The sequence below is a fragment of the Perca fluviatilis genome, chromosome 8, assembly GCF_010015445.1.
Source record: "Perca fluviatilis chromosome 8, GENO_Pfluv_1.0, whole genome shotgun sequence".
In the NCBI taxonomy this organism is placed as follows: domain Eukaryota; kingdom Metazoa; phylum Chordata; class Actinopteri; order Perciformes; family Percidae; genus Perca; species Perca fluviatilis.
In genome coordinates this window covers 25,396,883-25,413,464 of record NC_053119.1, presented here as the reverse complement: position 1 = coordinate 25,413,464, position 16,582 = coordinate 25,396,883, and the positions used below count along the sequence as shown (strand labels likewise).

Below are 16,582 nucleotides of genomic sequence, written 5' to 3'. Positions count from 1 at the left end.
ATTTTAATCATGTGATAAAACATGCAATTAATCACGATTAAAAAATCGTTTGACAGCCCTAAAAAATATATAAATAATTACACTCTGCACTTTCAAATAAAGATACGTATATGCATCGTAAAGGGCCTCTGATATAATATAGAGAGTTGACAATTCAAAAGGAGGTAGCTATTTAATCAATTTACCCCTGGAGATACCTTCACAGCTGGCGAAGTCGAGCTAACAAACTAGCAGGCAATCGGTCGTCTACCAAGATAAAAATATATATAATTACGCTGTGCACATACAAATAAAGATCAGTATATGCATCATAAAGGGCCAGTTGACAATTCAAAAGAGGTAGCTATTTAATCAACTTACCTCAGAAGTTACTCGACGGCCAGCAATGGAAATGAATTATGTCCAACGCCATAGAATGGATTTTTGGAACTATGCGACACTGCATACCCTGGAAGTAGGCGGCAAAAAACGTACAACGGAGTCCAACGGAGTCTTTCTCTATCACTCTGGTCAGTTCTGTTAAGATTTTTTTTTGTTTTTTGAGAGCAGAGCGTCAAACAAACACACAACGCACCAAGTGTACAGACATCGAGGGCCTAATTTACTAACACTAGCGCAGTTTGCGCCGCGTCTGTTTATGCGAGTTCGGTAATAGCGCACGCTATGCTTCCACATTTTGCGTAGTATTTATCAACCCTGACACCCATCAGGCAATCAGCGTCTTTCTCCGCCCACTAGACCGTAAATTGCGCTGTAGCAAAGCGGTACTTGTGCTATGAAACGGCTGAGAGCAGACTGCGATATTCCCACAGCTGATGCTATGACTGTTTGAAATGATCCTGATGCCAATATTTGTAATGTAGCGAGGAGTTTAACAACTGGTGGAATGGGATGTGAACGCTGAGTGGGAGATTCAATTTCATCTTTGATTTCTTCCAGTAACTCTAATATTGCATGGCTGCTTGATCTGTAACGCTAAATGATGTTGTGTTCACTGACAAAGTGTGATTCTTCTGTTAAAAATATTTTCAGCCTCGCCTATGTCTTCGTCTTGCTCAAATTACTGTTGCCATTTCACCAGCGGCATATAAAGGTCTACAAGGAAACTCGACTGCGGCTGGTTTAGACCTGCTTTTAAGAGGCGGAGAATTTCCCCCGCAGAATAGAGGCGCGCTCTTACTGACAGTCTTTGTAAATACCACGGAATATATAATTAGGTGCACTTTGCGCTTATCCTCCCACCTTTTTGGGTGGAACTCCCACTCTCCCCATGACCTTCCCACGAACGCATATTGAAAGCGCAACTTGACTCTTCTCGCTCATGTGGCAGACAATCTGCGATTTTACCCAAGTGCGCCCTGTTTGTAAATAGCCCGCATCGGTTACGTCCGTCTTTGCGACCAATTAGCGTCTGGAAACAGGCGCAACCGGCTTGATAAATCTAGCCCCGAGTTAGGTAACATCACACACCAACTGTATGTCTGTTTGGCAAAATGATTGCCAACGACAGGAGGAAGAAATAAGTTTACAGTGGGTTTCTAATATATGTGGTGTATATATATTGCATATCTGTCAGGCAAGAACATCTCTGACATAACTGTTACCATCTTAACATTTTTAACATCTCCTCTCCTCTTTTGATCAGTGGCATGGTGAATCCTGATGTAGCAAGGCCCTATGTGACCATTGAGGGCTTAGATTGCAAAATGTGAAAGCAAATGAATGCTGTGCCTCCAGAAAGAAAATAGGTATGTGTAGACTATGAGAGAGAAACAGAATTGTAGTTATGAGATTAAGTGCTACATGTAATTATATATCTTCTAATTAAATTTACATAGCAGACACATTAAATGTCATAATACGCCATGAGATACTAGCATAACCTATATGTTAACACCTTTGGCCACATTATTACATGCATGTATGCACACACAAAAGTGATTTACAAAGAGATCGCAACAGCGGGATTAGATCCAGATGATAAATATTGTTCCTATTATGCGCATTCACGCATATAAATACACACGTGCTAATGAAGAGACAGACATACTGTACACATGCACAAAGACATGTATAAAAAGGCGCACAGGGGACAGGGGTTGCAAGAGAGGTGAGGGGGTTAAAGCAGGGGAGCGCAAGCGGAATTTGCAGTGCATCACATTAGTGGCAGCCGTGAGAAGGCTGAGCTGAGGGGAGTAAAGCAAGATTTATATTCAGAGGACAAATCTTGGCAGGCATGGAGTACCTATGTTAAGAGGCTTGGGGAGAGGCGGGGGATCGTATTGATGAGGAAGACCAGGAAAGATGCGAGTGGGTGCAGGATTGTTGTCCTGTGGGGATGCTCTGTCTACAGCAGCGATATGGGGCTCAGACAGCGGATTAATGTTTCTGCTTCATAATCAATTTGCTGTCTGGAATCCCACTGCACATAACCCTAAACAACCACTCCTCGCTTGATCCTGCTCATTCTTTCTCCTCCTGCTGCTCCTTCTTTCTCCCTCCGCCGATTTCACTGCATCTCCTTTTCACCTGTTCACCTTTTGTTTGTTTCCTCTTCAAACCCTTAAGATCTTTAATCTCTATCGAGATATTACATGAAGCTGTTCACAGAGTTTCCTTTCATCACTGCTTTTTTTTTCTACTAACCTCTCCAAAACGTCCTCTCTCTCCTAGCATTCTAGCCACAGTAGATTCTGCACCCACTGCATTTTAGGGCAATACGGGGGGACTTGGGAGAGTAATTATATCAGTGTGTGTGTGTGTGTGTGTGTGTGTGTGTGTGTAGTGATGTAGAGTCTAACCTTGACCAAGGGCAAACTATTAGCTCCATTTCACCCTTGGGTCCAAGCTCGCTGCCATCTGCACCAGAGCAGGGTCATAATACTGGCTGACCAATCAATAACATATTACATGTTGGCACCACGGTTGTGACTTTCTTTGCTTCTTAAAAGCAAGGCACATTACACTCTGGGGAGGAAATACAGTGCTTTTCCCACAAGAAGGCAGCGTATCAACAGTACAAAGCGAAATTAAAAAACGTAATTTCTGTTTGCAGAAAACTCGCATGCTGTCCATCAAAACTGTAGTTTGTGGCACGCAGGATTACTTTTGTATTCAGCATTCATCCTAAATAAAGTCTCACAGAAAAGAAGGTTCTTTTCTCTGAGGACAGATGTGCTGGCATTTGCTGATAATGTTTGAGTATGTGTGTGTCTGTAGATGGGAGGAGTACTTTGAGATGAAAGCCCAGAGAGACAGCCAGGAGGAGAGGCAGAGACAGCAGGTGGTGCTAGGAGCGCTCCTGCTCAGGGTGAAGGAGGCAGAGAGGGTTTTGTGTCAACAGATCAATAAGAGTGAGACTGGGAGAGAACCATCCATCTCACATTGTCAGACACAGACGGGAGATAAAGGTTAGGGATGTAGTGTTGGCAAAAAAAAAAAACCCCGAAACAAACAAACTGTAAATGTGGCTGAAAAATAATATGGCTGCATCTGTCCAGTCCAGTTTCTTATCCTTCCTTACACGTACCTGCAAGCACCCATAATCAGCTTTGGCATAGTACTAATGTTAATACCATGCTGTATCAAAGGGCGAGACTCGACCCCGCTAATGACACAACAGCTTGTCTTATTAAAGTGCACACATATACAGTATGGATGCATATAAAACACACACATACTGCCTGTCAGCCACTGTCCATAGCCCCCTTATTGGACCGGGCAGATTGTCACCTCTTCTGATTACAGTCGGCACACACAGATGAGAGCTACTAATTGCCTTGCTGGGGCACCGACGTGACTCGCATGTGACCGGCTAGCTTCGGAGGCACGGGAGGCTTTATGTGCATAGGTGACTCTGTGTCTGTAGTGAGTTTGTGAGTTGCTTGAGTGAGTCACTATAAGAGGGGGAGAAAGACTTGGAGGATATGTGTTTGTGTGTGTGATATTATGCAGAATGAATACTCATCAGTCTCATGGTGGTTGATGGCACCAAGGGACCTGAGTGAGGAGGTTTTGAAGGGTCCTCAGTGCCTACTAACTATCATGTTATGAGAGGGTGAAAATGAATCACACCGGCAGTCTTACCTTGGCCTGGCCTCAATGTCACGCTGAAAACAAGGAGAGAGAGAGAGAGAGAGAGAGAGAGAGAGAGAGAGAGAGAGAGAGAGAGAAAATACAACATATTTAAAATCTTTGCACAGCTGTTGTGTATAACAAATAAAAAAAAAAGGTAAACAGCATAATTTTACATCAGCGTGGTCCACAGCTGGTGTGGCTCTTAATCTGACCAATTCATTTTCACTTTCATCCGCCAGTTGTGCTCATGTATATTCAAAAAGCTTTTAAAAAAAGGAGCAGTCTGGAACAAAGCACCGAGTGAGCCACAAACATTATTCACGTGCTGGCTTTTCTGTGTAGTTTGTGATCGGGGCTTTAAAGATTTCCTGCCATGTCAAAATTGTGGACGTGATTGGTTGACTGCCAGTATGTGAAGGTTACAAAAACAGGCAGGCAAAAAGTTTAATCCTGTGCCAAATGAAAAAGTGAATCGCATTTCAGATTCTGTTCAGATTTCCAGAAGATGTAAATATATTATTTCACAAGGCCTACCTGAAATATTTAAACTGTAGCTACTGTATGAATCTACGCCTGTATACTACTATATAGTATTGAGCATGCCAGACACACAGCTCCTGTATCCATGCACTGCGCTTGAGATCACTGCCATGTGCTACAGCCAAACTACTTGGTATACCATTCATAATCTCAATTGGTTTATTTTCATTCAAGGAGGACCTTATGGACAAGACATTCTCTTTTGTTATCTTTAATATTCTGCCCAGCACTGACTGTACTGGGACCTTGACTATCAGCACAAAGATGGCTGTGCCAGAAAGGGATTTGACACTGTGTAACTAACAGTGGTTTGAAGGCAGTGTGTGTGAGTGGCAGCACAGCAGAGGAGGAGAGGAGAGCTGATGAGTGGAGGCTGCGGAGCACTGACTGGATGTCTGCCTCACGGACTCTTCCGATCTCGACAAATAAGTAGTTTCAAATATTGGAACTCCGTGAGATTCTTCTTGGTTTACCTTGTCAAAGACAGAAAATCTGAGTGCAAAACTGACATTCACCAAAGAAGCTCTTTGACTGGTTGCTGTAAGGCTGTTGCTCTGTTTCTGTTTCTCCATTGCTTGGTTGGTTAACTGACCTATAACAGCAGCAGGTGACATAATTCTATTAAAAATGAATTATGTTGCTGGGTAAAAATATTTTTGGTGAATACATTTTTAGTCTACCACCCTTAGCTGGTGAGCCAATAACTGAACTGTACATGGAATATCATAATCAATAACTCACTTTATTAAGTAAGTTATTGCCTCATTTTAGGAAAATGCTCTGGTATTAAGTATAACATTTGCGTAATGTTATCTTTTGATCAATTCCCCTGGAGAGACCAAAATTACCATGAAGTTAGCATACTAACAAGTTGAGGCCCTGCTAATGCCTTGGTATCTGCGCTAACATGATCATTAATAATAACAGGGCAGTCATTCTCAGATGGTAGGCTAAATACTAAAAGCACACAATACACAGCATTGGTTTAACACCAGTCCATTTCTTTGATAATTCTATGCAAGTGTTGAATTAGTAATACACACTGTATTTCTTTAATATTTGATTTGATTGCATAGTATTACAACACTAAAAATGAAATGTTGATATAGTCCCAGTTGTGTGCTTTATTTTCATTTGGTCCAATTAAAGTGTTTTTAGTGCCACTGCCCACAAAATGAAAAGAAATATGCTGTTAGAAAGAAGCTGACGGCTATGGAGCTTAGTTCCGACTGTTATTACCGCAGTTATCTTTGCAACAGTATAGACAAAAAAAAAAAAAAAAAAAAAAAATCATACCTTCGCGGCTAATAAATATTATATTCAACACTTCTTATATTATTCACATGGCCTAGGGCAAGTTAATCTATAAGTGCACACATACACACTCAAACTCTCAAAGCTACTGTAAGAAAAACCTAGACTTGTATGTCCGCCATCAGAAAATGCAACCTGAAGCTGCTCCATTCATAATTTAAAAACATTATCAACTCCATGGAATGCTGTGCCCTGCTCAAACAAGCTTTATTTCAAAAGTGTGCAGTTATCTCCCCCTACAAAGAATATGTTGGTGCACAGCTCAGTAGAAAGCCTAACCCACCTTAATCTGCTTTAAAGGTCCCATGGCATGAACATTTCACTTTATGAGGTTCTTTAACATTAATATGAGTTCCCCCAGCCTGCCTATGGTCCCCCAGTGGCTAGAAATGGTGATAGGTGTAAACCGAGCCCTGGGTATCCTGCTCTGCCTTTGAGAAAATGAAAGCTCAGATGGGCCGATCTGGAATCTTCCCTTTATGACATCATAAGGGGAAAGGTTACCTCCCCTTTCTCTGCTTTGACCGCCCAGAGAATTTGGCCCGCCCATGAGAGAGAGAGACATCATGGCTTTCAAACGAGCGAAGCGTGGCAGTTGGTCAAGGCCACACCCCCCCTTCTCCTCATCATTAGCTACAGACACATGGCTTGTCCTAAGCAAAGCTCATTGTGGGACTGGCTCTAGTGGCTGTCATTCTGCACCAAGGCTGAATTTCGGGAAAGAGACTTCAGATAAAGTATTAGGGGACCACTAAGGTCTATATAAAAGCATCCAAAAAGCAGCATGTCATGGGACCTTTAAGTATTCTATGCAATGATCTACAGTATAATACCTACCACAATTCATTAGTTCAGCCATAATATTCAAAATGGAGAAAAAAGTAAGTATAACATGAAATTAGGGATACGTCTCAAAGCTGCATATGGTTTACTTTTTAAGCACATTGTGGTTTGCAATCAGCCCACATGATGAATTATTACTATCACTTTTTATTGTTTTCAAATGGTTTAAAACAACTATTTCCCAACATGCATTATATTATAAATAAACAAAACTGAAATAAACTGCAAAGGGGACAAAGTCTTAACACTGAGCTTCATCTAATTTAAATGATAGAGCCATTGGGCAAAAGGCCGCATTGGTTCAAATCAGCCTCCAAGGAGTTCATTGTGACCTGGGTCACGACTGAGTCAGCGTTGGGTCACTGGTGCAGACTCCCAGTGCCTGGCTGAGGAGGCATCTTGGCTTTGTTTTTATGCACTGTCTGTGTACCAGTCAGGCAGAAAGATCATTTCTTGCCCACTAACATATAATATATATTTTTTTTAATTACTGTATAGTCATCAGGGAATGTTCAAGTAAACACACTGCATGGATGTACAAATCAGTACCTACTGGCACTTTTTAATGAAAATGTGGAGACTGAGTATTTTGATAATAAATGGACTTCGACTGAGACAAAGTCTCCTAATATATTCTCCCCCTGGCCCCCACTTATTGGTCAATTTTCTGAATGTTTTCTCATCCCCGCTGATGTCCTTTATAGTGTGTTTGTGTGTGTCTACACTTATGTGTTCCTGTGCCTGTATTAAAAGAAGGATGAGATTATTAACTGAACCCGTGGTAATTTGTTTGTTTGACCTTAGGCAAAAAGACTCACCTCAATTATGTGGTTTATTATTTGGGCAGCAGTTTAAAGGATGGGTTTTATGCAGGTGAGAAACATGTTACTTAATCCATTCCACAGGCTTGCTGTTACATGGCTGCAGTATGTGAGCTCGATACTCTTAAGAAGCAGCAATCGCTTTTCTGACTTGGCTGTGAAGCCGCTGGTCTTTTTTTTTTCGAAAAGTGCTGGAGGCTATGACTGTGCCTCTCTGGCAAACAGGATTAGGTTATGCTTTGCAGAAGGAGAAATACACAAAAACCAAAAACAGCAAACAGGGTCAACATATTTAAATATGTATTTCCATTCAAACAAAGCTGAAGGCAATGGCTTGTGTCAAATCACCTCATATCATGGTTTCAAATCCCAAACACTACTTCATAACTGTAGAGGACTTTAGCAACAAGAATGACTATAGAATATACACTACTGCAGCTTTTGCTGGTGGTTAATCGATTAGTAGACTAACACAAAATTAAATCTATTAAGAATATGAGTAGTGGTTGCTTTTCTTCTTTTCATACATTGTACACTTTGCTTTATGACTGCTGGCAAGACAAACCATTTGTGTGAGCTCTAGCAAAGTGAGATTTGTCATGTTTTGAATATCTAATTAATCAAAACAATTATTGGTAGATTAAACAAAAATATTTATTGTTTCAGCCCTAGTATCATGGACTACGTTTACATGCAGCCAATAACCTGTTCAAAACCGGAATATTAGCAATAACCCGGTTGCGCACGGCCATGTAAACACCGGCAAAAACCCGAATATGCTCATATTCCGGTTTTTAAAAACCCGAATATGCTACCTGGGTTTCCCCTTTTCTAACCCGAACGTTTGGTCATGTAAACGCGTATTGGCATATCCCCATCAAAAGGAACATTGATTTGTGTTCTGCGCATGTTCTATTCGCAAGGAATCTTGGTCTTTTGAGTAGAGGAACTTCTTGTATGCGCCAGAAAACATAGTTATAATAATAATTATATACTATAATAATATAGTTATATATATGTCAATGCAGAAAACCTGCGTGCAGTATACCGGAAGTAAACAAGAAGTAGAGGTAAACATGGCGAGACGCAGCACAGCACCACACTTTTGGAGCGAGGAGGAAACCAATTTCTTTATTAGTGTGGTGAAAACCATGAATATAATGTCTTTTGTTGACGGCAGAAAGTACTGAGATAGTGAGATTTATAAGAAGGTGACCGAAAAGTTATTGCGTCTTAAGGTTGTCCGTAGGCTACGTCCAGACGCTAATCGCGCGTCGCCGTTTACGTCGGGATATTGCCAATTGATTACAAATTCCATGTAGGAGTAACTCTTTCTGCTCACGCATGTAAATGGGTTATTCCGAATGTTTCAGAAACCCGAATAGTGACCTTAACCCGACCATAACCCGAAAATTGACAGCTTGTAAACGTAGTCATGGACAAGGAGTACCCTACACAGTTCTGCAGAACTGCGGTAAAGAGGCAAGTGAATGATTGTATAGTTCAATGTGCCATCTGTAGACACTGCCACTACAAGGCAGACAGATTTACAGCGATAGAGTGAGGGAGCAAGTGGGAGAAGAAACGTTTGAGCCAGTTTTTCTTTGGATCCTTGAGCCTCTCTGTACATCGTAAATGTTTTACAGAGGACAGACAATTGCTGCAGGTGTTGGTAAAATTCAGGTAGACTTGATGCAACAACTGTTTTGGTAGCTCCAGATCCATTCACTTCAAGACTACACATACAACTCAGCCCAACTCACTTTGAAATAAAAAAAAACAACATACATCATTACTGGATAAGTAAACTGCGACCATCCATTTCCAAATAACACTGCCCACTCCAGCAATAACTAACACATGAGAACAAACAGGGTAACCATCGGCATTCAATTAGGGCCTTAATGACCTTGGCCCACCATGGATTCATTTCTCAGCTAGAAAAGCAATCTGCACATCAGCCACCACCATTACTGCAGCCTCGCTGGTCCTGTGTAGCATCACTAGGGAACACTCAAGCCTCTTTTCCTGACTGTGATGATGGAAGTATAGAGAGTGACAAATGGACCAATGGGATGTTTTAATTTGGGATCTATACGCAGTAAAAGCCTCCACTTTAATGTTCCAATGAGAGATGAGGGAGTTGAGTGCTGCAGAATCTGAAGTGACGTAAGTGCGTTGGCACGGCTTGTACTTCTGGCTGTGTTACTGTGCGTGTAAATGTATATGAATTATGTACTGTACCTGCACACATGCTTCAGTACTTTGGCATGAGAACCTGACTGAATAACGGGCTGGTATGTAAAAAAAAAAAAAGAAGAAGAAGAATTAAAAAAAAAGGAACAGTGTACCCAGCTGCTGCATTCATAGCTGACAAATACTGTAGTCAGAGGACACAAACATAGTTACACTTCTACTACATCAGCGTACAGCCCAGGATGTATTTGCATTTAACTACATGTATAACAGTGACACAGCTGACTGTATTAAAGGAAAACTGCATTTCCCCACATGAACATACTTTTCTCCCAGATAAATACAGCCGGCCTCCACTTTAATTTGGAACAAAGCTGTTTACCATATTCCTGTTTGCCATAATGACTATGCAGCAGATGCCACAGTCATTACAAAGATAATCCCTTAAATTGAAGGCCTGGGATCAAACATCCATGGCTGTAAGCATCCACCCTGCTTAGGTGTCTTTAAGCAAAGCACCAGGTCCTTACAAGACGTTAGGCCGCATCACAAGCCAATGAAGACAGGATGAGATGACACTGCCTAAGCAATGTTTAGAAATGGTAAATAATAACTACCGGTATGTGCAGCATGCACTGTACAGTCAGACACACATGACCAGCAACATAACAGCTTTCTGCTGGCTGGAAAATTGTTTTTAGTTGTTTATTGACAAGGCAATAGTGCCCTGTTTTACAAGGCTGACCTTAGTAACAACTTTGGCAACGGACCATTTCAAGTTTACAATAATTAATCTTTGACCCTGTTTTGTTTGTGTTCTTTCAAAGTGCTCTCAGGAGACCTTGTGATGTGATGGTTTTCTCATTTAAGGTGGACCTCCGGATCTAATGCAGTGGGTTTTCATTCATTTTGGTAAATTTTGTTCACAACAGGCTAAGACTGCTACGTTAATTAAAAGACTTGCTATCCAGTTTGAAACCAACTCCCACCTCGGACTCACATAATGTTAAAGTGTAAAAGTTTTAAAAGCCTGTCCTAAACATAGATTTTAACTGGGATAAAAAACCCTCATTAATTACTTCCGCAGAGAAGTCCCCTTTAGATTCAGAGGGCCACATTAGAGCAAGCCAACACCTTTAACTACATCAGACTTATGACTAGTCTAGTGTGTGAGACTGTAGAAACTGTAAAGCAACAGTATGGGTAACACTTTATAATAACCATCACTAATAAATAGTAAATTGATAGTTAATTCATCTTTAGTCAAAAGGTATTTTAATGTTAAAAGGACAATGAAATTATGATTTATAATGTTTACTAATTATTAGTAATGTTATAATGAATGTTATTTTATCATTAGTTTAGTGGCATATACAATAATACGTTAATAACTTCAGATAGATAGTTAATACTTTGTCAGTGGTTAATAATCGTTTTGTAAACCATCTATAAAAATTATTTGAATGGCTATTATAAAACTGCAAACTAATGCTTATAATAAGTTAATGATTAGTAAATGGTTTATAAAGCATCAAGTAACATTAATTTGGCTCCATCAAATCTATTTTTGGCGATCGATAAAAGATTAGAGAACTGATAATAGCTAGCTAAATAATGTTTATAGATGCTTTATTAACCATTACCAAGGTTTATTTTCATCAGATGCAACTTTATAATAGACATCCAAATAATGTTTGACGGTTTATAAACAATTTCTTAATCATTAAAGCTACATTGTGCAAGAATTTCTCCCATCTAGCGGTGAAATTGTATATGACAACCAACTGAATATTACTTTCTATCCCCTCCCATTCCGAGCGTATTTCAACTATGGTGGCCGAACCCGAAATTAGCTCTTACTCCGGATTTCCACAGGATGCAGAACAGCTGCGGACCGCCTCCGCTGCGCGTCTGCTGCTGCGTCTGCAATACCCAGCACGTCCGGATTTGTTGCGGCACGGCTGCGGCCATGATGGACAGCTTTGGCCAATGTATTTTAAAGATGGAGGCGCAACATGGCAGCCGTCATTCGAGCGACTCTGAATGATTCTGAATGGCAGATTCTACGCTTACGAGAATACTTAGATTAGTTGGTGGAAGTAATTACACCAATTACATATTTGTTAAAGAACAAAGTTTTTTTTTTTCCTAAGAATCAACTCAAAAAATTACACAATGTAGGTTTAACAAAAAGTTAATATAATATATCAAATGTTTTGATGTGAACAACAATAAACTGTTAAAATAACAAATTAAAGCCTAACTAATAATTAGTAAACATTATTAATTATCATTTTGTTGTTAGTTAACAGCAAAATAACTATTCATTTAAGTTAAGGGGATGGGGGGTTAGTGCGCGGAAGCACGGAAGGGAGGGAGAGGGGACGGGATGAGGAGGAGGGAGGGGCGAGCCAGCCACGTATTGTTTGAAAATACTCCGAACGTCAACAAGAAGTGCCATCACCCAACATCGCTTAGAGCAGTGGTTCCCAACCTGGGGTCCGGGCACCCCCAGGGGGGGCGGCAAAGATCACAGGGGGGGCGCAAGTCTTTATCTGGTTTGAGGTAGAGGTAAAAAAAAATTGCACGTTAAACAAATTATGATAATACACTAGAATATATAATGTATACAAAAGTCTTTTATCCTCGTTTTTCCTGCCGCCATGGCATCACTATTTTATGAATGAAACATGGCGGTGAAACGTAACAGTGCTGATAACTCCTCTGTATCAAAAAAGAAAGTAAGGCTCTATCTCGAGAGTTACCTCAACTTCGGTTTCGGGGGGAGGCTCAGCTTTTCTTAGACATGAGTAGGGGGGGCGCCAAGGAAAAAAGGTTGGGAACCACTGGCTTGGAGCACCTTTAACGTTTATTAGGGATGGATATTATAAAGTGTTACCGAGGGGGTATAGGATAATAAGGAAGGACGGTTCTTCTCACCTGCACCCTGTGGGCTGGTGCTGCTGCGAGTGCCTGCGCTGCCACAGCAGGACCCAACGCCTCAGCCCGCTCCAGCAGGCACAGCTGGTGTGTGATGTTGTCCATCTCTTCCTGCAGGCGCTCGGTTTCCACGGAGATCTCGGCGATTTTCTCAGCAGCGGATGCTGTCAGGAACGCCTCTTTGAGGTCAACCAGATGAAGGGTCCTCTTCTCCTCCAGACGCACCAGTTTGCGGAGCTCGTCAAACTGGCTGTTTACGTACGCCTCCAGCTCCTCTGTTGACATCTAAGAGACGATGAGGTACAGGAGACAGAGAGGGAGAGAGGGAGAGCGCATGAGTGAAGGAATGAACTGGGCGGATTGAGGTAGAGGAAGTCCACAAGTTACCAAGATGGCATGAGATAGGGGTGGGAATCACCTTAAGCCCCACGATACGGTACTATCACCATAACTAGTCATGACACAATATTATTGCAATTTTATACATATTGCGATACACTGCAATTTATTACCTTTTTTCCCCAACTTCAAATTATGTCCCCAAAATAAAACTTTGTCAACATCTGTTTTATCTGAAAATATAAATGTCTCCGTTTGTTTATCTCACTTCAATTGTATTGCTGCAAAATGGGATTATGAAGCAGACTGACCAAAAAGTTAAATTCTCATATGCAATTTTATACATTAAAAGATTGATACGTGGCGTCCATGTATCGATACAGTATTGCCACGAAATATATCGCAATCCTATGATGTATCGATCCCCCCCTACCCCCCCACTCCTAGTGGGAGATACTGGGCTGCTGTTTCAAATTTACCAGAATGAACTACTTCAGCGTAGGTATAAAATATTGAAATGAACTCAGAAAACAGAAGCAGTTGAAGTTAAAACTAAAAGAAAAGAAAAAAAAGTAAAAGTAGAGATGAGACAACAGTGAAATTGTAAGGGTATAAATTTAACATCCTGATGCGAAATAGAGAAATGCATATGGACTGACCGCAGGGCCACACAAAGTTCTGTCTTTTACTTTTACATGTGAATACTATTTAAATAAGCCCACTGGTCTCTGTCATGCCACAGCTAATTGATAGGATGAAGTCGATCCCCTGTAGGTAAACTCCATGCATCCCATCTGTAGATAGAGACCTCAGAGGCTCTTTCTACCACAGCAAGCCATCTGTTTGGCTTTCAAGGCAACTGAACAGCTCACTAAGATAACCTTCCCTTTTCCCTGACAAAGCTCTCTGTAGCTAGGACTCATTAGTAAAACATCTCAATAAACAGACGTCTCCCTATAATCATTCCCACTGAGATAGCTCCACCTCCAGCACAGAGCTAAAACTACCCAAAGTCACTCGTTAGGATCTCTGCTCCCGAATAGGTTATAAAGGCTTCAATCCACGAACAGCTGCTCGGTCTTGCCTGTTCCCTTGAGCAGAACTTCACTCTCTTCCTTTCCATCTATGTTACCGTGTTTCCCTTCAGCCTCCCTCTCTCCAGAGAAGCAAGGAATCATCAGTCTTTACTGAGGTTGGCAGAGCCACGGCGCCAAGGGGCCAAAAGTTTTATCGTGTATATGCCATTTCTGCACAAGCAATCAGATTCTCCAAATTGGCCATTAAACCAAGCGCGAGAAGTAACATTTTTAATTTACTTTCTTTGTATGAGCAGAAAGAAACGTGCAGATTGTTCATTCTGAATTAGACAGAGAGACATAGTTAACATCTAATTGGAAAGCAAAGAGCCGCGTTTCTCTTTCTGCTTCACAAAAATCAATACCCTGAACATATGTCTGTTGAAATAGGAACAATAGACTGCAACTGCCTTCGACTAGCAACGTGTTCCATTCCTTGTCCAGAAATTCACGTGAAATGCGTCCGTCAATGTGAAAGACTGGAGAGAATGAAGCATTGTTTGCCTATGCCTTTGGAAGTTCTCATACTTTAACACACAGAGCAATAGAAGGAAGTGCTCAGATGTAATAAATCCTACGAAATTACAATATAGGCTGATTAAATCTTCTAAAAGACTAATTTTCTTAAATGTGAGCAGACTTAAAAATGAAAAAAAAATGACAAGGCATTTACTACCTCGTTTCGTAGTGGGACATTTAATGCTAAAACTGTTGCTCATGTTTTGATGTCCCTCTGGTTGAGGTGTCATGGACAACATGATGGATTAACATATTCAACATTGAAGTCCAATTCCCCTGCAAATCTAAATAATCGTTAATAATCCTCAAATATTATTTTTTAAAAGCTTTAACATCTGCTCGGCATTTACATTCATAATCAGTCAGCCAAGTGGAATGTGTCTGTCTGTCAGTTTGTTCAATGACATAGGCTACAGTAGGACTTCATTAAAAGCTAGCAGTAGCATTGGTTACTTCATTAGTTATACTGATGAAGTTACATTTTAGCAATTTCTTTTATATAGATAGTCTATCAATGAATTAAAGGCGGACTATGTAACTTGACATTACAATACAATCTTCTTTTTTTAAATAAAAATACTGAGTCAGTTCGCCAATTCTACTCTACTTGTACATTTGTGACAACAGATTGTCACTCATCGCTAGGGTTGCAAAATTCCGAGAATTTTCAAAGTTGGAAACTTTCCATGGGCATTAACGGGAATATATGGGAAATAAAAGGGAATTTATGGGAATAAAGTGGATATTTTTAATATTGCTTGTCATAATACGGTTAGTCTATAACAGGGAAATTAAATGTAGTTGAAAAAAAACCCATCTTGCATTATAATCTTGGTTAAAACAACCTGATTTAGTTGAATGTCCTCTCTATATTCGTCAATAACATGACGCACACAGTAATCAGCATAAGCTACTACATACTTGCCAACATTTAGGTTTTAAAATACGGAAGTTTTTTTTTCTTTTTTTATATAATAATATCAACTCATTGCTATTAACCTACTGTATGTGTTAATTGTTTAGCCCACTTGTTCTTGATAGGCTGGAAACAATAGACAGCGCTGATGGTTAGCTTAGCACGCATATAACCATAACCATAGTAAATCAAAGGCAGCTACCTTCATATGTTAAGCTAAAGGTCAATGGTTTACGCTACTACTTAGCCTACTGCAGGGCTATTGAGGCAAAACCCACTCAACATTTGCATTCACTGTATATGTCTATCTGCTTATTACAAAACAAAATGTTTATATTTATGTTCGTATAAGATGGAGTTTGTATGAATCACCCAACATTTCCAGTTAATTCTCATAAATTCCCATTAATTCCCATAACTTCCATTAATTCCCATGAAAGTTTACAAACTGGAAGGTTTCCAAAATTCCCTAGGTTAATTTTCCGGAAAATGTCCACCCCTTTGCAACCTTACTCATCACTTATCAATCATGTATTCAGTTTCATTTCACTTTACACAAACAAGTCATTCAGTACATACAAATTAGTTAAAAAGAACATCTGTATCTGCATATTCTGTTCTTTTGGGGTCACAACAGGTTTCAAAAAGGAGAGAAAGCAGCATTAATCATAAAGAACAATGCTAGGAGAGAGCAAAGCTGCAACATGAATAGGGCGGACAGAATTGTAACATCTTTAGTGTCTGTCATCAAACTGACACATTCCATCATATCACCACATCTCCCAATCTCCAGGACATCCATAGAGCCCCCCCCCCCCCCCTCCCTCTCAGAGTCCCTGTGGCCTGGGTGGCAGATGGGAGGCATGATCCTGGATCAGTGCTCTTTGTGTATGTGGAGCAGGAGCCCTCCGCCCTTGGACCTTTCAGTCAGAGTTTCTCTGAGAAAGTATCCAGCTAGTGAGGAAGGAGCATTCATGCGTGCTAATCTTCATTTGCATTGC

At 40.5% G+C, this 16,582-nt stretch overlaps 1 protein-coding gene across 2 annotated transcripts in view; it reads right to left on the bottom strand.

Annotated features, from left to right (window-relative positions):
• trim44 (tripartite motif containing 44) overlaps nucleotides 1-16,582 on the bottom strand; it is a 56,973-nt gene that overhangs the window by 30,959 nt on the left and 9,432 nt on the right. For both annotated transcript variants that reach the window (XM_039808853.1, XM_039808854.1), the window contains 2 exons: nucleotides 12,732-13,016; nucleotides 4,087-4,109 (listed from right to left, as the gene is read on the bottom strand). In XM_039808853.1, coding sequence (XP_039664787.1) covers nucleotides 4,087-4,109; nucleotides 12,732-13,016 — 308 coding nt within the window. The remainder of the gene's footprint in view (nucleotides 1-4,086; nucleotides 4,110-12,731; nucleotides 13,017-16,582) is intronic.